The 22,476-nt window shown below is 38.3% G+C and overlaps 1 protein-coding gene across 5 annotated transcripts in view; it reads left to right on the forward strand.

Moving 5' to 3' along the window:
* Window positions 1-21,826, forward strand: part of LOC5577768 (serine/threonine-protein phosphatase rdgC) — a 229,034-nt gene extending 207,208 nt beyond the window's left edge. For all 5 annotated transcript variants that reach the window (XM_001663491.2, XM_021854816.1, XM_021854819.1 and 2 more), the window contains exons 9-12: window positions 4,116-4,301; window positions 4,386-4,638; window positions 19,095-19,270; window positions 19,334-21,826. In XM_001663491.2, coding sequence (XP_001663541.2) covers window positions 4,116-4,301; window positions 4,386-4,638; window positions 19,095-19,270; window positions 19,334-19,966 — 1,248 coding nt within the window. In that variant the 3' untranslated portion in view covers window positions 19,967-21,826. The remainder of the gene's footprint in view (window positions 1-4,115; window positions 4,302-4,385; window positions 4,639-19,094; window positions 19,271-19,333) is intronic.
* Window positions 21,827-22,476: the final 650 nt, after the last annotated feature.

A 22,476-nucleotide genomic window follows, 5' to 3' on the forward strand; every position in this document is an offset into this window, starting at 1 on the left:
GGGCTGGCACCGATCTTATTTATAGACACAGTGCCCTCCCACATAACTGCATGCCACTGAAAGCAGGCTATACATATCGCACTTCCAATAATTGAACACAAAGTCCGTCAATTACACTCGAATCGATCGACACAGTGCTCCAGTTTTCGATTAACTCTTAGCATCTCAATTACTTCCGCTCCGTGCCCGAACCGCGCTCCGCACTTATGGCCAACGACTATTGTCTGTTTCATTCGCAACAAAACGCGCCGCCAACTTTCGAACAGACTGAAAAAAATCGTCGCCAGCAAAACCAATTGAAGGAGGTGATTGGCCTTTGTGTTGGCAAGACTGGTGAAACGTCAAATGCCAGAAAAAAATCAAAGGAGGTGATTTGCTATTGTGTTGGTAAGACTGGTAAAACGTCAAATACACAGCGGTTGCTTGCCTGGCGACGATTTTGGCGACGGTTTCACGGGCGACGATTACAAATCGTCGCGTCCGATAGGGTGCAAAATTTACAATATATAAAGACCAACTGGCTGGCAGCGCGGCCAGTGGTGTGCGGTAAACCTACTGCAGTTTATTGCATCAAAGTGCCAAACTATAGCGGTAGGTAGTGCCTTCCATCCAATTCAATCCTCTGGCTCGAGCACTTCGCAATTGGTTCCGTCGATTGCAATTTCCAGTTCCGGTGTTGTTTTTCCTTTTGCCCCGACTCCAGGACCGACACTCTGCCTATCATCAATCCACCTTGTGTTGTTTGGCGTCGAGTAGGTTGTACAGATATTATAGGATAGGAAGCAACTAAGACTTACTTCGGAAAATTGCGGGCTCTGTTTGCGAATGCTCTTGGGCCGTTTGTTGGGCATGAGCATTGAGGTGGCCCATTAGCATGAGGGATTGATTATAATATTGAAAAACCCTAATTTTCCAACATACATTGTAAGATTGATCCAATTGTCAAATCCTACACATCAGGTTAATTATCAGTACTGCAAGTCTGAAAGGCTTCCTGTAAGAGCTGGTGTTCCTCAAGGCAGCATTATAGGACCAATATTATACAATATTTTCACATTTGGCTTACCTGAGATATCTCAGAGATGTCAAAAATCTTTGTTTGCGGATTACAAAGGTCTCTCCGCCAAAAAACCAAAGGCCGCCTGCATGTCATCTGTAGTAGATTGCAAACAAATTTGGGTATTTTTTCTTCATACTTATAAAAATGGAATATTCCTCATAATGCTTCGAAAACTCAACTTATGAGAATCCCACAAAAAACAACACCTCTTTATTTGAAACCTTCAAGTAGATATGTTGTGACGATGAGAGGGGTTCCAATAAATTCGTCGTATGAAGTTAAGCATCTAGGGATCATGCTAGATAAAAAATTTACTTTCAAAAATCACATCAAACCAAATTTAACAAAAATATAAGATGTCTGTATCCACTTATTGACCGATAATCAAAACATTGTCTTGAAAACAAGTATGATGTTTAAACAATTCTTCAGATTTCAAATTTTTCAAAAATCCTTTTTTTAACCATAGAATCATAGGCAAAAGCTGTTTGTAACAAATTTTTGTTGTGGAGACTTTTATTTTTAAAAAGATTTTCTAAAATCGAAATCTTAAAATTATTCTAAAAAGCCATTTTCATTAGTAAAACGCCTCCATCAGGAACCTTTTTGTGCAGAGATCTTTCTCACTCTTTCATAAAATTTGTAAAAAGAAACAGTCAGATCCCATACAAAATACATACATTTTGTGGATTTTTCAATCCAGATTTCATGCTATCGTTTAAACCCCCCTCCCCCCCTTCTTGAAGGTGACGGATTCTACTCAAATTTTCACAGTCGTTTCTGAAAATACAAATGACCAAATGTGGGGGGCGTTTTCCTTTTTTATAGTTTGATCATCATGGGCCACCCTTTTGCGCTCAGATATGCTCACATGTGAGCGAAGAGTGAGTAAACAGCAGGTACCTAAACGTAGTGGAAGCCTAGTGAGTTCATGTCGATAGTACTTGATTGAAGAGTGTACGTTGCAGCTATTACGGTACACCGTGGGTATAAGGGTCTGTTTAAGGTTAAACGGTTTTGAATCCACCTTCAACATACACTCGGACCCCTTTTAATGATCGTAGAAAAATTACTAGAAAAAATCGGCCATAAAAAGAGTTTATGATTTTTATGATGTTCTTGAAAAACTAGAAACAAATAGATGCAAAAATACCGATCCAAGATGTTGTGAAAGTGAAATCAAACCAAAAAATTCACTCGACACGGCTCTGTCATTCGAGTTTCTCGACCTTTGTCACTTTATGGAATATGCACTATGGGAGTCGACGGATGGCATATGAAATATGCATGCTTACTTTGATCGACAATGACTACAGACGAGTCACATGTAGCTGCTCGATTTACAAAATAGGCCCCTAATTTTCATAGATTCGTCTTGGGAAGAGTTGTAAAGGACAAAGCTCGCTTTCTTTCAGAATTATTCATGGTAAAAAAATCCACTTCTATGCAACGGCAGTGTACAACACCACTTCCGTTGGAATATCTTGGAATCTGAACGAATTAGAAAATGTATGTCTTTTAGACAGTTTTTAGAGTGAGCATTGCTTCCCTGAGGGATCCTACAGAGTTCTGAATTCATCCACTAGGGTAACGGTCTATTTTGGACCCCCTAGGGAAGTGATTTTAGTTTTTTGTCTCAATTAATTAATTGCACAGCGTAACCACGTTAAAGAACATGCCAAAATGTAGAGAAAAATTTCCTCTACGAGATAAAAATGCCCATACGGTCATGTAGGATCCAAAAAACGTCGAGAATAATTAAATTGTGAAGCACTGTTCTTCATTATTTTGGACACACCAATAAATTTTTAACCCTCAAAGTATATATTTTGGACTCCGGCATTTTTTATCGTTTGGCAACAAAGTTCAAGACACTGATTGTATAATATGCTTGCCCAAAGTCTAATCAATGGATTGACAATGGAAAACCGAAAAAAATCTACGTTTAGTTCAGAAATTTGATAAAAGTTTTTGTTTACATTTGAAAAATTTCTGATGGCTTCAATTTCTGTGTGTAACGTGTTGTAACGGTTGCATGGATGAACTGATAAAATTAAATTAATTTCAGATAAAATAAGCACATTTTCTGTGTACAAACGGTTGCAAGTGTGGAATAGTCCTATCTTTCCAATGGCGTGCGAATTGAGTTGGCCTTTCGATTTAAACTGGGAAATTTGCAGGAAAATGGCCCAGGGGGTCCGAAATATATTGGTTACCCTATTTGGCGCTAGTGTGCATAAACAATGGAGTGAACTAAGCCGTCGTAAAGAGAAATTGAAGGTTGTTTATCATCATCGGAAGACTCAAACATCTTCACAATTAGGCTGCGCACTTATATATGTTTGATTGAAATCGTTTAAAAGTTGAACACATGGAATTCCTGTAGGTTTCACCTTAACTAGACCTTGCGATTGGTGCTGCCAACCAGCATATGTTGCATATTAATCAAATATGCATATCTAATTCCATTTCTCTATGGAGAATTTGCATCCCACTGTGTACTATCGACACGAAGATTCAGTGGAAGCCGGTACCATGTATGGTGAACTGGTAGAAGGTTTATATTACACATGTTAAAATAGGATATCCACGCCATGACAACTGTGTTTTGTATTCGAGGAGTAGGGTAGCTCGCCTTCTGTTGAACGGGAAAAATTTCGCCTATTTTTGAACACCCCGTGTGTTACGGCGTGTTCCACAATTGACAAATATTTTAGTCGTTCATCATCATCATCTTCTTCTTGTTCTTGCCTGCTTCTTAGGTTAGTGTTCTTAAGAGCACTTTCACAGTTATTAACTGAGAGCTTTCTTTGCCAAAGTTGCCATTTTCGCATTTGTATACCGTGTGGCAAGTACGATGATACTTTATGCCCAAAAAGTCATGGAAATTTCCATTACGAAAGGTCCTGAACCGACCGGGAATCGAACCTAGACACCTTCAGCCTTAAGTCTTTCAGCAATTGGCGAATTACCCTATATCAAACCGTTTTGATTATAATACAACCTAGCATTCACACTCCTGAAGGTAGCCTATCAATTTCCCCATTCACCACAGGTATTCGATATCCTCTGGAGCGATCCGCAACACAACGAAGGCTGCCGGCCAAACTCACTGCGTGGCGCCGGGACCTATTTTGGGCCGGACGTGACCAACAAGTTCCTACAACGATACAAGCTGCAGTATCTGGTGCGGTCGCACGAATGCAAACCCGATGGTCACGAAATCATGCACGGCGGAAAGGTACGTATCAATAATCGCAATGAACTCGCTCATCAGTGCTAATAAACAGTAATCGTTTCTCCCGATTCTCCGCCGCAAAACTAGGTCATCACGATATTTTCCGCCTCCAACTATTACGAAATAGGTTCCAACAAGGGGGCCTACCTCAAGCTGGACCCCCAGTTGGATACCCATTTCGTGATGTACACGGCAGCGGCGTCGAAGACACGCAAACTGACCTTCCGGCAGCGCGTTGGACTGGTGGAAAGTTCAGCACTGCGAGAACTGGCAGCACGGTTACGCGAACGGCGGATGGAGCTGGAGCGGGAGTTCAAAACGCGTGATACGCAAAATGCCGGTGAGTCACGATTTTTGATGAGTTTAGCTCGGCGATAATGGGGTCCATTGTAATGGTAATTTGAAATTATTTGTACGAAAGTTTTAATAATATTGCGGCTAGGTTTCAAACTATCTTTAAACTGAGATATATAGGAGTGAAGAGTTACAAATACCGAAAATCCAAACATTACGTAAAGTCTGTTCCACAGAATTTGGCTTTTTATTTTGATTTACTGTGGTGCTTCTTGTTGTCATAACGAGAAATTTTTTACAGCGTTTTGACACGGAAGAATAGTTTCTTCAGTGGTTAAAATTGTAATGAGATTCATACATATTTGCAAAAACATCGAAGTTGGAACACGAAAGACCTGAGGGAATTCTGCACAATTACATTGAAATCCCTACATACTCAGAGAAATGATCGCAAAAACTATTAAATTTTCAAATCCGGTCGTAATAATTCAGAACGTAAAGTGGTAAAATCGGGTATATTCAAATAAGCTTTAGCAGAGAAATTCACTTGAAAGTTGATGATTTGGCAAGTTATCGGCGGTTATGTAAAAGAACTTCACTTTTTTTAATCACTGGACCATAAAATGGACTAATTTACAAAGTACAGTTTCTTCAGCAAAGAATTTTCCTATTCGTCCCGTGAAGCTCTGACATGGCCAAAGCCAGCTGTCATTACAGACCTGACGTCATACAATGGTATGGTATGTTTATGATACTACCATTGCTCAAGGACATTTAGGAGCGATTGACAGATATTTTGAATTTATTTTGATTGTTGAAAGATTAAAAAATGGGCTTTTTAGTTTAAAAGTTGATCAGTGGAATAATGTAGGAATTAAGAGGGGTACTAGAGACGATATCAAATGAGCAGAAGGGCATACAGTTCTAGTAACAATGAAAGATGAAACAGATAGAAAGAGACGAATGACACGTGAGTCTTGTAAAATGTTTCAAGCGATTAAGTTGTACTGGAATTACTCCTGAAGCAATTCGGTTGATCGAGCCATTTGATTTGCATGTGCCGGTTCCTCGTTCAGGACGCCCCTGTATTGCCTCAAAATTCATTCTAAATATGTATTGAGAGATCTGATGAACAATTTCTTTGACATCTTCTTCACAAACTTTTCAAGGAATATCCAAGAATACATTCAAGAATTTCGAGAGAAAATGCACAATGATTTTCTTGTGTGAATTATTACAGGAGCTTTGGCAAAGATTCTATTGAAACATTCTTGGTTTTTCAAGGTTTGTACTTTTTTTCAAGGTTTGGACTTTTTTCAAAAAAATTCTAATAGTATTCTCTTCCAAGAATTTCTTCAAAGATTCCTTTCTGACTCTTAATGGAAAACAAAACAACACTGAGGAATTAAGTTATTTTAAGTTTTTTTTTTCTAGAAATTCATCCATATTTAAAGTTTTGCTGAAATGTACCCTAGTTAGATGTTTTTCAGAATTTCATTTATTTCAGAATTGACTGTGCCTAAGATTTCAGGGCAGAATTAAAAATGAATCTAGGGTGCGATTCTGACGGAGCCGTAGGCATGATATTTCAAAGAATTCGTAGGATTTTCAATTCGTCGTGGCAAAAATTTTGGGTAACAGTTTCAGTGCATCTTGCGCAGAGTTATCATATAATTCTGACAGAACTCTACTCTACTATTTTCCAAGTTTAACATGTAAACTAGCTCTTACAGGTAAGATTTACTTGCTTCTTATGGCAAACTTATCCGTCTTCAGGTAATTTGAATAATAACTCACGAGGTTGAATCCGGAGGAGTGAATTTCCTTACAGTAATGACCAAGAAAATTAATTCAAGGATTCCTTGAGAAATTTGGAGCAAACTAATTAAACTTTCTAATGAATTACTCTAAGGATTCGTTAGGAAGTTCATCCACTTATTCCATAAGAAAAATCAGAATTTCCTCCGAAAACAATTTCGAGAGTTGAAGCTCTTGATTCGTTTTTTATCAGGACCAACGGGATTCTTCCTCAATCTATAGCAGCATCAAATAAGAGATATTTTTCAGCGAATTCTTTCCTTGTGTACCTGAGCAATCTAAGACAAACTGAAGGAATTGTTTCTATAGTTTTACATAAAACATATATTTTCCTGTTTTCAATTCAGGGTATTCGCTAAGGAAGTTACAGTGATTTTTGAGTATTTTAGCACAAACAAGCCGGAATGTAATTAGACTGTACCATGTTAGTAGGTCCAGGAAAACTTACTCCATGATACATAACGGGTGTTCAATAAGAAATCAGATTATTCGGTAAAATATTCCATACTAGTTGTCCCGGCAAACTTCCTCTTGCTGTTGAGAAACGCTTTGTCCCATACAAAATAACAGTTCCGTTCACTCTCATTTTTCCGATTCTCCCGGAGAATATCTTCGGATTTTTATACACACAATCTCGTCGGAGCCCTTGACGAACAAAACGGAGAAAGAATCATTCCAATTTGTTGACCCGTTCGTAAGCCATTTCGTGACATACAAACACCACTACATTTTTATTTTATTCCATATATTTCAACGGTTTAAGTATTTTCTATTAAAAACATAATTTTCACTCTTCCAAAAAAAAAAACGTCAATCAATATTGGAGAAGAGGCCCTGATCAGCCGTACTACGCAACTTAGTCACGATGCTCTCACAAGAGCGCTTAACGGTACTGACGCTTAATGGCATCTTACATATACAAATCCGGATACTCGTGGTCAACTGCTTCGTATCGTTGGCAAGCCAACTCATTTTGTACACTAGACCACTGAGGAAGCCAAGAAAATCTTCAATGTAAAACTGTACAACACGTTCGCTGAGTGCTTGCTGTTTCGACGTCATCTTCGAATGAACGAACAACACCTGAGCGAAAAGAAACATGCCACCAATTTTCAGGGAATCCAGAGAGCAATTCTCTTCGAGAGAATAAAAATACGCTCTTTATTTGAACTACAGTAAGGTATTGAAATCATTCTCATTTTTAACTGAGCACCCATTATGTTTCTTCAACAGATGAATATTAATATAATTCTTTGCCAGAATAGCACATATTCTGGATTTACTTACCAAATATCTATAAACTCCAGGCATAAAGGTCTATCGAAAAATCTGTAGAACAATTTCTAAAGAATTTTCTAAAGATAACTGAAATCGAAGTCCTGAATGCATTCGTAGAGCAAATTTATATATTTGCTAATTTTAAATGCATCGTTAAGTAAATTTTCTGAAGTACAGGCAGTCAAAGCATGATATTGAATTGATGAACATACGAGATGAAAGATAGACATATCATATCTAGACATCTACTACATCAATAAATTTAAAATTTTTGTATCCCACTCGTTGCGAATGATAAGTGATTACAGAAGCTAAATATTGTATGGTAAGATTAGAAAGATGTATGCTTACTTTCATGGCCGTACAATTCACATGAAAAGATAATCGAGAAAACAGCATTCCATTATAACTCCTACCACAGTATTCCATCTTCGTTATCGATAATTGCAGATGGCAGCAACAGATCTCGTAAGTAGGTCACATTTTTCTATCCATAAACTGCTGAACATCAGAGCATATTTATCCAGAGGAAAAACCATCTTCCATCACTGAATGTGACATACACGTAGCCAATCGAGTTAGTGGCACACATACCGAAGTACATCGAAGTATGGCTACTCTTCAAGCTCTTTCGAAAACAGGAGGTAAAAGTACCTACAGGCAGTAGCTAGTCGGTAACAACATAACAAATTGATTACCTCGTCAATCGGTTTTACTGCCGAGTTGGGGGGACCGAGGTGAACGCGCAGCTTTACAGCTAGACTAATCAGAGGGTGGTGGGTTCGAATCACACCGGTCAAAGATTTTTTTCGGATTCTTCGTTGCTGCCAGATATACACATGCAAAAATGATCAATCGACGAAGAAAGCTTTCGATTAATATCTGTGAAAATGAACTAAGCTGAAAACCAGGCTCAGAAGCAGAAGTGGTTGTGACCTGCAATCAGGAAATCGCACGAGCGGATGGTACGTGACCAACGAAGTAATCGATTATCTAGAAACCCGTGAATGAACGTAGCGTAATGTGATTTTTTCGCGATTCACTTTCTTGCACTTAGTGCAAAACTGTGCGACAGGGATAAAACCATGTCGATGTATGTCGATAATTATGTTTGGTTGATGCAGCTTTGTGAGGATCACAGCAAATACATAAATTCGTGGAAGATAGAGCCGACGTGGGCCTTTCTTAGCCGAGTGGTTAGAGTCCGCGGCTACAAAGCAAAGTCATGCTGAAGGTGTCTGGGTTCGAAGCCCGGTCGGTCCAGGATCTTTTCGTAATGGAAATTTCCTTTAATTCCCTGGGCATAAAGTATCTTCGTACCTGCTCCACGATATACGAAGTGCTCATAAGAACACTAAGCTGAGAAGCATGCTCTGTCCCAGTGGGGACGTTAATGCGAAGTAGAAAAAGAGCCGACGGAACTGTTTGCTGCTCGGCACCATAAATATGAGGCTTTCAGTTCAATGAGTACGATGGAATCTTTTGCAGATAACCATGTCATCGGGAGTTTCTATTTCCGTCAACCGATGCGAAAGTTCTTCGAATGATCGAGATAAATAATGTTATTGATGTTCAATGCAGCGTAATAAATACAGTCAGAAACTGATGTTGATTTGAAGACAGTTATCTCTCAGCGATATATTTTAGGCAATTTTTAGTAAATTCAAAAGTTATTATTAAACCAAATGTGTATCATCTGCGTTGCACCCTTTACACTGCGGAACACGATTTTGTCTCAAGCACCAAAATACCGCTATTTACTTAATTAAGGGTTCCTGAATCCATTACCATTTACAGAAATATCATAGCACGTCTAGTTTTTGAGATATTGGCTGTTGAAAATGCTACATTTGACTATTTCAGCCAACTTGCATGCAAGTTTCCCAGCTTGTATGGCAATTTATTTGCCTAATTCGCCTCAGAATTCAAACTTCATGTGTATAACAATACTTATCATGGGGACGGACCTGGAGTAATGGTTAGAACACACGCCTCTCACGCCGAGGACCTGGGATCGAATCCCATCCCCGAGAAAGTCACTATAAATTTCAGTGACGACGAAGGGAAGTAAAGCCGTTGGTCCCGAGATGAACTAGTCCAGGGCTAAAAATCTCGTTCATAAAGATAGAAAAAAATACTTATCATCAATGTTGATAATATTTAAGATGCTCAAAACTTATTTTTTGTTGGTTTAGAAAAGTATTGTATTTTGCCATATAAGAGAAACGAAGAATTTCGTATGGAGACTGCAAGCATGTTTAAAAAATCGATTAAACCTCAATTTTATCGTACAATTTCGATCAAATATGATCTGAAATGCAAGCTAAAGTCCTATTTTGCATGCTTGGTAGATTAGATCATAATATTTTTTGATAAATCATTGTTTAAATTTTATGTAAACATCAATGAAACCAGTGTTTTATACAACTTTAGCGACCTGGCAGTTCAGATGCTAAAGTTCTTCAAGTTTACTGTTTTACGGTCATTCAGTATTTTTAACCGAACAAGCATAATTTAACAACTATGTGCCAATTAATTTATTATTTGTCATATTAAATAAGGGCAATCGAAGTAGTGACAGCACTAGCTGACATCAGTTGAGCACGATTCCCTTGAAAAAATTGTCACAAACCAGCACAAAATAAATAAATTTTACGATTTACGCCAATCCCACGGGAGCCCTTCTGCCATGTACTTTAAATTGGATACTCAAACAACACCCTGTTTTCCCGTCCCGCCGAACCATTTGTCATCATTCCCTCAAAAGGGAACGTCTTGTTTATTATAGGACGAAGCAAGCTTACTTCCGGAATTATCGCTTGCTTCTCGGTAATCTCCGAGTCTAAAATTTACGACTTGTCACCATCCCTTCGCAGACGAGTTGACCGAATTTTGATGGCGGTCCAAATAACAAGACTATAGAGAAGGCAAAAAGACTGCACATCAGTTCAAAGTAATTAATAGAAAAAGAAACAAAAAATATCAAAAAAAACTAACATGATTTGCACCTAACCAACGCAGTTTTTGTGGTAACTCGATAAAAATAAGCGATGGAAAATTAAATCAACATTATAATGTTTACCTATATAAATTGATAAAAGTAAGATGAATATATTTAAAAGTTTTAGTGTTATATATATTTTTTTCAATTGTAGTGCTCATTGCCCTTTTTTTTGAAAAATTCATTCATTAGGTGGAAAACTAGCCATTCTATATTAAAATACCCATTAATACATTTTAAAAAAATCGTGAATATCGAATACCGAATTTTTATTTTTATTTGTGGGGATTTGAATGTGGGGATTTGAATTCGAAACTTGTAACCTTCTGAGTTATTGGGTCACCAAGTGGCTCGGTAGCTTAGTTGATAAAGCGCTCGTCTAGCATATAAGAGTCCTGGGTTCAAATCCCAGCCGAGCACGTGGATTTTTTTTCTCATAATTTCACACATAATTTATATATCTTTACCACGCGTAATGAGTGCTTTTTTATGTTTTTCTATGGCATGGCAATATTTTTCCCAATTTGAACTGCTGTTGACAGTTGGACTCGGAGCAAAAGATTTGCCCTAGCGTGAAAACTGTATTATGAACAAGTCATCAAACTGTGGGGCGACTTGTGTCACAATTTTTACGAGCGTTTTTCACCCTATTCCCCCTTTTTGGGGGTTGAGACGGGTTTTAGCTCTGCACCCCGGTAGGATTGGTGACACAAGAACGAAGCCGGACCGACGACAGGGTTATTGTTTCTTATTTCATAATTTTCTTATGCCCGGCACCCAAAAGCCATTCTCCAATCGTTGCTTTGACGGGTTCGGTTAGATCCAACTCTGTGCAATCAGGTGGCCAAAAATTAAAAAAAAACATCAATCTGATCAATCCATAGTTGATACTTCTGTTAAGATATTCCTGGAATATCAGAGTAAGCTTTTTGTAGTTTTATTGATACAGTGTACAAAAGTTTTAATTTATATGAAAAATAAAGAATGCAATGTATAAAAAAGGTATTTTTCGGGAACATGTTTGCATTTTTCTCATTTATGCATTATTGATTTTTTCAATATTTTAACAAATTTTCTTTAAAAACAGGAAAAGATTGCTTTAGGGGATATTTGTTCTAGTTACGAATTAGTAACGAACCTCATTATTGAACTATAAACCCTTTTTAAAAGCTCGTCTCGAAAACATGGTTTTTAAAAGATAATGTCAACTTCTTATCACGAAACTCATGGAAATAACTAAGGACGGCAAAAATGGTTTTGGCCGCCTTACTTTATGGAATCCACCCATAGTGGATCCTGGGAGCTCTGCAGGGAGCTCACTAAAGTAGCGACAAAATATTGCGACCGGCATCGTCGTCAACGACGTCGTTCTCACCGTAAAAAAGGATGACGACAGCCGCACTGGAACCGAAACGTAACGTGTCCCTCCCGAAAGGCGGAAATACGGTTAAGCTCCACTGCACTCGTAAATGTGGGTTCTTTGGGCGGCGGATATGAGCTGCTTTTGATATGTGGTCGTTCTCATTCGAGGCACAAAGGGCCGTTTGAAAACTCAGCTTGTAGCTCTGCCGTGTAAGTCATGTACAGTTAATTCTCTACTTTTCGAGGCATATAGAACAATGTATTTCCCTTTGTCGGCTTGTAGGCTAACATGTGACACGGGTGTATCGACCTTTACAGACTGAAGCTTCTTTAGATAATCACAGGAGCGCTGCAACAAAATCTCTGAAATTTCAAAGCCTCCTTCAAAGGTTTATGATAAACTAACATAGTATGTCCCATTGAGAGCTTATTCGGCATCCAAGTCATTCCCAGCAATAGAAGAATACCTAAGACCCATACAAGAATACTGAATTCAGTCTTTGGTTTGAATAAATTATCTCTTTTCAAATGTATGTCTGAAATACAATCTTTCTTAATATTATTCTTTCATTCACTGCTTGTTTTTGTTGGTTTGTGTTTATGATTTCCCAATGTGTTCTAGCAAAAATAGAGATTCTACTGTTCACCATAATCACAGTTTAAATTTGTGGCAATTCTATAACATTACTGTTCTTCAACACCTGATAAATCAAACTGCCAGTTCTGAAGACGTGTATAATGAATTTAATGTCCTCATCGCTCTAACGAAGCAGATACCAACCTGCCTAACGTAAAATTTGAATCATAATTTTCGATTCGAAGTCTCGGAAGAAAACGGAAAACCTCTCAAGATTTACCCAAAAACTTTGTCGCCGTTCGCGCACTTTTAATTACTTCGTTCGTTTTGGCACGGAACGATTTTTTTATGGGTTTGGCACAATGCCTTTTGCTCACTGTGACTGTCATTGTTGTACTTTGTCGGGGGCGCAACATTGAATAGAACTTGGAATGGAAACGAACGCCATAGGCCAAGTGTATCATTAAAATGGAAATTTTATCCTCAGGTGAGATTTATAACATTTGTTTGGGCCACCATTAGCTTTGTTTTGGACATTGTATACGGAAAATTATTACGAAAGTGACGTCAATTTGCGCTACAATTTAGTTTTTGCTTCTCGATTTTTGTTAATTTCTTTTAGTAGAAGCTGTTTATGTCGATTTCAAGAGTTGACAACTGCTGATATTCCTTTAAAATGTAATACCTGAAAACCTATAAAGATCAATGAAGGTCCCTGCACGGTGCCCCAACAGACCGTTATTATGAAAAAAAAATGTCCATCGAATCTGAGCACACGACTTGACTCCTGAGGTCATTTTGCTCCTCTGAGCCAATTTAAAAAAAATCCTAGGAGGAATCTCAAGTAATCAAGATTTGAAGTTTTTGACTTTAATTGAAATTTTGACTTGAAAAACAGACAAAAATGTTCAATAATTTGGCCAAACTGTCCTCAACTAGTATATAACTACTTCCGTTGTTATAATTAGAAATATTTACAACTTACTTAATTTACCTGAGTTGCTTAAGTATGTTTTTCATGACTCAAACCAGTAAGCTTTGTTTAATAGAATGAAATCGAAGAAATAAATTTCTATATGCAATTGATGTAGGGTAAAATCACCGGGTTTGGCCGGCCTAAGAGAAAATGTCAATAAAAAATATATGGGGAGCCGTATTTATGCAAAAGCAAGCTTTCAATCCATATTATGTGTGTAAAATATCGAGACTAAGCTAAAAACATCGTTTCGCTTCGAAAAAATCATTGGTCAATATAGGCGACCAGAACCCGTTTCGGCTAGAGACTTAACCTCGGTTCCTAAATTGGCAAATCACATTGATTTCTTTTGAGAGTGGCCAATTAAGAAGTACCCTGGCAAAATTGGGTGTATGGGAGTTAAAATTATAAGAAAAATCAATTGTTTTGCCATGTTTTGAATTAATTTGCATAGCATAGCATAGCATAGCATAGACTGACTATACATGTCAATGGTTGCTACTCCATGATTGATCAGAACTGGTAATAATTGCACTGCGATCCAAATGAATAAGGGATGGGAGTTTCCGCTTACTCTCGGAGTGCAATTTTAGCAGATCTAATATTATTGATCAATAACGGCGCCGGCCAAGTCCTTACAGTCAGTTGGGACAGGGAAGGAATGTTAGGGTGTAATGATTGTTGCTTCTAGAGACCGAGAATACCTCTGCATCTCCACAATCACCACGGGAAGGGTGTTTATTAGTGGAGAAGGAAAAGATCTGGGAGTCACCTTTGGTCGGTGATGCGATCCATGGATAAGGAGGAAAAATACGATTTATACTTAAAGCTAGTTTTTAGTTTTGTCTCAAAAAGTTTTTGGCAGAAGAAATAAACGTCAACATCTATAATGTCGAACCATTCAAAAGAAGTTTTTAATAATGGCAAAAAGAGAAAAATATATGCGTTTGTTTTAAATTATATGAAACAGGCATAATGCTGACACTTGTAGTGACGAACCATACATAGTTTGTTTGAAAATTACATAAAAGTATTATTGAACATTGTTGCCTCAAGAAGAAAAGTCTTTGGTAGAAGTTTTAAAATGAACGTCGACATTCATAATGTCGAACAATTCAAAAAATATTTTAAGTAATATCAAAAATTATATTTGTTTATTAGCATTATATAAAACAGGCATAACGCCGACACTTGTAGTGACGAATCATACAAAGTTTGATTGAATATTACAAAAAAGTAACGCATTCATGAAAAAATGTGTTATCATAAGCATGAAACGAGCTCACCAGTTGGTAATCCATCCTCTACTGAACACGAATATCTTTTCGCATTCAAAGAGTGCGAACAGCAAAACTTCTCAGCGCCCCGAAAACGAACCGTCTTGCTTTGGCTTTCCAAAACACTGCCCAGCACAACACGCGAAACAAAAAACCAAACTCCCGGCGTCCCGAAAACGAAGCGTCTTGTTTGGGCTTTCCAAAACACTGCACAGCAAAACCCGCGAAACGAAAACCAAACTTCCGGCGTCCCGAAAACTAAGCGTCTTGCTTGGGCTTTCCAAAACACTGCCCAGCAAAACCCGCGAAACGAAAACCAAACTCCCGGCGTCCCGAAAACTAAGCGTCTTGTTTGGGCTTTCCAAAACACTGCCCAACACAACACGCGAAACAAAAAAACAAACTCCTGGCGTCCCGAAAACGAAGCGTCTTGTTTGGGCTTTCCAAAACACTGCCCAACACAACACGCGAAACAAAAAAACAAACTCCTGGCGTCCCGAAAACGAAGCGTCTTGTTTGGGCTTTCCAAAACACTCTTTGCCATGTTTTGAATTAATTTGGACGAATAAATGAATGTAGTTCTATCATGTGAATGTGATTTACTGAACTCAACAGGTTTCATGCTGATTAGCTATGTAAAACGGTATATAATCCACTATGGCTAAAACTGGCGTATGGCCAAAACCGGTGCTTCTACCCTATCATTTTTAATTCAAATATCTTATCAAAGTAGTATATGAAACTCTTTTAGAGCTTTGAAAAATGCGTAATTTGGTGAGTGAAGAAACTCGCTATCGCTTTCCGTTTGGGAGTTATTGTTGTTTTTCTCACAAAACCATGCCTACTTTGATTGTGAATATCTCTGATTGGGGCAAACATAGAAAATATCTTTTGACGGCATTCAAAAGATTAAATAAAATTGTATATCACATCAAAAAATTACAGATGTGTTATTTTTGTAACTCTAATAAAATGCCTTGAAAAACAAATGATTGTCGTCACAAAAACTTTAATAACTTTTGAACTCAAATAGATATAAACAATCCTTTTGCATAAAAATTTGCGTTTTGTTAAATTTTAAAAGTCGTTCACCCAGTCCCTGATCATCTGTTTTATGTCGGAAGGTTGTAAAAATTTACAATTCATCGCTTTCAAAACAACGAGTGAAATGATCGAGAAAGTTACATAGGAAACGTGCTTTACGAATTTAAGTTTTTCAAAATGTATCAAATTCAAAATTTTTTAACGTTCCATCAATCCGCATAGTGTTTCCCTCTGAAAACTCGTTTATTTTAGAGAAATTGACAAGGTGCGTTTCGCCCCGGCAGTGCATGTTTCCCCGAAAGCCCCTAATATTGTAACGCGGACATGGCTTCCTCATTGCTAACAAGTGTTTTTTGTTTCGATATACATCTTTAAGCCATATACAGAGGAAAAAATAAACAAGTAGGTAGATATCGCATTGACAAAAACTCAAATTCGATTCAATTCATATGTTTTGCTCTATACAAAACAACTTTTACCGAAATAATTTCAAGCGGATTACATCACTCTTCAAGAAAAGTTCAAAACAAACTAAACGCATGATCGTTTGGCTCACGCTTTGACAATTAGAAAACTGGATCGAAAAAGTACTGATTAGAAATCAAGCATAGATTGTATAACTTTTTGTGTTTAGACTAAAGAAACTATAGGCAAAGAAACTAAATGTTCCAATTGTATTTCCAAATTTACTGTCAATGTCATTCTAATCGAGCAAGAGACTTGTCAAACACTTTTTCACACACGCTGAAAAAGGCTCACACAAAAATGTTACCACCATCGAAAATGTTGCTTCTTCTGAAGTAGCATATTTTCTGAATACACGAGTGTCAGTTGAAATTTTCATGTTTTGCTCTACTGGTTTTCTACACATTCAGTCAATTTTTCATTCGTAACTTAAACCTGTGTAAACTCAACACATGAAACTTGTGAACCAATTCTAGCGTGAAATTCGTCATTGATTTGGCATAGTTGCTAGCTGATTTATTCTCAATATGATAAGGTTTCGTCTCTTTGTTTTTTAGACTATTTAGTTTAGACCATCTTCCACAGTGCTTTTTTGCATGAATAACTACACTGAAAAAGAGCCATCTACACACTTAGATTAAATTACTGGGGTCGGTAAAATTTTTCTGGGTTTTGGAACTACCGAAAAAGTCAGTAAAATGAAAACTGTCGCCACGCGTAATTGAAAAGCAAATTTCACCATGTTTTATTTTTTATCGATAAATGATATAAAATGGAAGCTCTCTGCAAAATTTCAGTAAAAAATCTCTGTTTTTCGATTTCTGACATATTTTTTAATGTACTGACTTTTTCGGTAGTTCCAAAACCCAGTTATTTTTTACCGAACAGATTGAGTGTGTATTGCTTTTTCAGTTTTAAATATCGCCCTATTGTTGCTTCATATAGAAGATTGTAAACATTTCATCCGGAGCTGTCAAATGTCATGAATATCAAGTGACTTTGACAATTGAATACTGCTAATATCATCTTTCCCCGTGGAAAAAGTCATCAGGAAATGTTTTTCCTAATTACTTTTTCCGAACTACTATCGGTTGACAGTATTTGCTGATGCTATATTTTACATGGAAAGTTGCCATGAACATTTAAAATTTTCCAACATTTTTACATTTAACAGCACTTTAATTGTTCAGGTGGGTCACTATTTTCTTGAAGCAGCTCTTTTATGGTTTTAGCAGCTCAAAACTGTAACGATTGTTTATTGAATTATCTTTCAGAATCATATAATCATTACTTCACTTACATGAATAGTTTCCTTCCTTCAACCAATTCTCCTCTCCCTTTATATCCCAGAACCTTTTCCTCTTTTTACTGAGGTTTCCTTCCACTCTGCTTTAATTATTGAGACAAATTAAATTATTATTTTTAATTTTCTCTCACACTTATTTCAACTTACTATTATATGCAGTCAGAATAATTCCGATACGTTTGTTTCCACTTGATAATGATGAAATACGTGCACTATTGATGACAACCTGGAATAATTTCAGTTCTACACTTACGTTTGAGGCTTTAACTGCCGAAGTACAACTTCTTATAATGCGCGATTTAACAATAAAAAATATATTTTTAAATTATACTTTACTTCAATAGCAAAAACTTCGTGGCAATGATAGATTCAACAATTCACTGTTATTGGAGGTTTTGTTTTGGTTCTAATCCCTATCTATCTCTCGGTTTCTAAGGTTGTTCGATTTGTTCTATGTGATAGTGCGCCTGGGCCGTGTTGCCAGTGAACGGTGCCTCAACAATAATAATAATTTATAATAATGACAGAATGCGTTATGACAACACAATTTTACATTCAATAGTTATTCTAAAGGTTTCGACTTGTATTGTTATTTTGAAAGAGCATATGTTTTAAATTATTGCATATCTGCTACTCAACTTTTCTTGAAAAACTTTATAACCTCTCAATTTGTTCTTACGGTGGTAATGTTTATTGTTATTTTGTTTTTGATTTACCATTTCCCTCTACCCGGGTAGGAAAACGTCTTCAGTTTTGGAATACACTGATAAATTTTTAATCCTTGCCTGATAAATGTGTTTTTATTTTGTTTTATTATTCTGCATATTTTTGGGATTGGACCCCGTCTAATACTGAAAATCCCTACAATAAAGTGAATCTAATTCTAAGTCTTCTGCATGGTGTTTGAGTCATATTTTGGGAAATGTATGTAATTATATGAGAACTGTTTCCTGATTTTCTTTTGCATGTGGAAAATGCCCGGTCTTTCAGTAAACCATTGATTTCTCTTCACGAAACGCCAATCACTCAAGAAGACGATAATGTTACCCTTCAAAAGCACATCTAAACATCTTTTTCAAAAAGCGATCAAAACATTTTCCTGTTTCCTATCGTCGTCGCGTCGGGGTCGTAGCAAAGAGCGTCTGGTTCTTCTTTACAATTGTAATGCACTTGCTGGTACCTGCAATTTTCCATATCAAAGGAAAACTGAATAACTACATACCACCCTCTAACACTTTCCTCACTTGAAACCGCTATCTCACAGAAAAATACGAAATGGTTCGTCATATTTTCCATTCGTTATTTCTTCTGATTCCGCTGCAAATAAGCAAAGCAAGAATTTTTCTTCTGCGACTCTCCTACAACCCATCTCGATCTGTTTTGCATATTTCCGCACAGGTATCCTCTCCGTTACAAAGTGGTGCGAGGCGATGGAAGCTGCCACCAATCTGGGTCTGCCGTGGCGTATGCTCCGAGATAAACTAGCTCCGGTGGACAACCCAACCGTAGCCAGCACCACCGGTTCGGAGGTCAACTACCGCAAGACGTTGCATCTGCTCGACACGGATTCGTTTGTAAGTGTTTAGTTCATTTTAGATGATTTACTCCAGTGATTAATTGCATCAAATTATCCGTAGAAATGCGCCCAGAATGGAACCGCATCCGTGGCGGAGTCACTGTACAAGAACAAGAGCAGCTTGGAGGCGATCTTCCGGATACTGGATAAGGACAACTCGGGACAGATTTCGCTGGAGGAGTTCGGCGAGGCGTGTGACCTGCTGGAGAAGCACTTCCCGCACAACACCCACGAGCAGCTGCTGGACATGTGCAGAATGATGGACATCAACAAGGACGGGTTGGTGGATTTGAACGAGTTCCTGGAAACGTTCCGGCTGTGCGAGAATGCCAAGGCACAACTGCTGGAGCAACTGCAGGAGACGGCACTAGCCAAGGAGGAGAACGACGAGAAGACGGACAAGGGTAAGGAGGATAAGGGGGTCAAATCGAACGGGGATGCCAAACGGAGAGGGAATAAGAAGAGGAATAGTGGTAAAAAGATTGATATTTCCAAAATAGCGGAAGATTCGGAAGATTATGAAGACTACGAAGCAAACGAAGAGGACCAGGAAGTGAAGAAAAGTAGGGCGGCTGCTGCGGCGGTGGCGGCGGCATCGGCAACATCGCCGTCGATGGCAGTGGCTGCCAGTGTAAACGGTACGGTTACCAGCGTTAGTGCCAATGGCAATGGGAATGTGGCGGAGGGCTCCTAGGGAAGTCTGCTGGCGGTTGCGGTGGCGGATCCGAGGGGTTTGGTGGAGGAGTAGATCATGAGATGGATAGTTGATGAGGCGGAAAAAGTGAGAAGTCTCAATGAAGCTTTGTTAGCACTAAACAAAATCTTCTTTCGAGTTTAAAAGAAGCATCACTTCAGCATCACAAAAGCTTCGGTGAAACTTCAGAAAAGCTCTGTTAAATTTTCTCGAATGTTCCATTAAAATTATACAAAAGCATTGTTAAGGCTTTGCAGAAATTTGTATAATGGGTTTCAGAAACTTAGTCGAAGCTTCTCAGAAGCTTAGTCTTAGCTTAGTGAAGCTTTTCAGGAGTTTAGTTGAAGCTTCTCAGAAGCTCAGTTGATGATTCTCCGAAGCTTTGTCGAAGATGCTCAGAAGTTGAGTCGAAGCTTCTCAAAAGCTTAATCGAAGCTTCTCAGAAGCTTAATTGAAGCTTCTCAGAAGGTTAGTCGAAGCTTCTCTGAAGCTTAGTCGAAGATTCTAAGAGACTTAACCGAAGCTTCTCAGAACCTTAGTCCAAGCTTCTCAGAAGCTTAATCGAAGCTTCTCAGAAGTTCAATCGAAGCATCTCAGAAGCTGAGTTGAAGCTTTTCAGAAGCTTAGTCGAAGCTTCTCAGCAGCTTAGTCAGAGCTACTAAGAGGCTTAGCTGAAGATTCTCAGAAGCTTGGTCGAAGCATCTCAGAAGCTTATTCAAAGCTTCTCAGAAGCTTACTCGAAGCATCTCAGCAGCTCAGTAGAAGCTTCTCAGAAGCTTAGTCGAAGCTTCGCAGATGCGTAGTCGAAGCTTCTCAGAAGCTTACTCGAGACTTATCAGAAGCTTAGTTGACACTTCTAAGAAGCTTCACCAGAAACTTAGTCGACGATTAATTGAAGCTTAGTCAAAGCTTATCAGAAGCTTAGTCGAAGTTTCTCAAAAGCTTAGTTTAAGCTTCTCAGAAGCATAGTCGAAGCTTTCCCGAAGCTTAGTTGAAGATTCTAAGAGGCTTAATCGAAGCTTCTCAGAACCTTAGTCAATGCTTCTCAGAAGCTCAGTCGAAGCTTTTCAGAAACTGAGTTGAAGCTTCTCAGATACTTAGTCGAAGCTTCACAGAAGTTTAGTCAAAGCTTTTCAGAGGCTTAATCGATGCTTCTCAGTAGCGTAGTCGAAGCTTCTCAGAAGCGTACTCAAAGATTCTCAGAAGCTTAGACGAAGCTTCTCAGAAGCTTAGTCGAGACTTCTCAGAAGCTTAGTCAAAGCTTCACTAGAAGCTTAGCCGAAGCTTCTCAGAAGCTTTATCAGAGTTTCTCAGAAGCTTATTCGAGACTTCGCAGAAGCTTCACCAGAAGCTTAGTAGAAGCTTTATTGAAGCTAAGTCAAAGCTTATCAGAAGCTCAGTCGAAGCTTCTTAGAAGCTGAGTTGAAGCTTCTTAGAAGCTTAGTCAAAGATTCTCTGAAGCTTAGTCGAAGCTTCTCAGAACCTTAGTCAAAGCTCCTCAGAAGCTCAGTCGACGCTTCTCAGAAGCTCAGTCGACGCTTCTCAGAAGCTTAGTCAGAGCTTAGTTGAAGCTTCTCAGTCAGAACTTTTCAGAAGCTTAGGCGAAGCTTCTCAGAAGCTTGGTCAAAGCTTCTCAGAAGCTTGGTCAAAGCTTCTCTGAAGCTTACTCAAAGCTTCTCAGAAGCTTAGTCAAAGCTTTCCAGAAGCTTAGTCAAAGATTCCCAGAAGCTTAGTCAAAGACTCTCAGAAGTTGAAGGTTCTCAGAAGCTTAGTTTAAGCTTCTCAAAAGCTAAGCCAAAGCTTCTCATAAGCTTAGCCAAAGCTTTTCAGAAGCTTAGCCAAAGCTTCTCAGAAGCTTAGCCAAAGCTTCTCAGAAGCTTAGCCAAAGCTTCTCAGAAGCTTAGCCAAAGCTTCTCAGAAGCTTAGCCAAAGCTTCTCAGAAGCTTAGGCAAAGCTTCTCAGAAGCTTAGCCAAAGCTTCTCAGAAGCTTAGCCAAAGCTTCTCAGAAGCTTAGCCAAAGCTTCTCAGAAGCTTAGCCAAAGCTTCTCAGAGTCTTAGCTAAAGCTTTTCAGAAGCTTAGGCAAAGTTTATCAAAAGCTTAGTCAAAGCTCCTCAGAAGCTTAGTCAGAGCTTCCCAGAAGCTTAGTTGAAGCTTCTCAGATGCTTAGTCAGAACTTTTCAGAAGCTTTGACTAAACTTCTGAGATGCTTTGACTACGCTTATGAGAAACTTAGTCAAAGATTCTCAGAAGCTTAGTCGAAGCTTCTCAGAAGCTTAGTTAAGGCTTCTCAGAAGCTAAGTCGAAGCTTCTCATGAGCTTAGCCAAAGCTTCTCAGAAGCTTCGTCAAAGCATCACACAAGCTTAGTCAAAGCTTCTCAGAAGCTTAGCGAAAGTTTCTCAGATGCTTGCCGAAGCTTCTTAGAAGCTTAACCAAAGCTTCTCAGAAGCTTAGCCAAAGCTTCTCAGAAGCTTAGCCAAAGCTTCTCAGATGTTGAGTCGAAGCTTCTCA

This window comes from Aedes aegypti, chromosome 3 (assembly GCF_002204515.2).
Source record: "Aedes aegypti strain LVP_AGWG chromosome 3, AaegL5.0 Primary Assembly, whole genome shotgun sequence".
Taxonomy (NCBI): domain Eukaryota; kingdom Metazoa; phylum Arthropoda; class Insecta; order Diptera; family Culicidae; genus Aedes; species Aedes aegypti.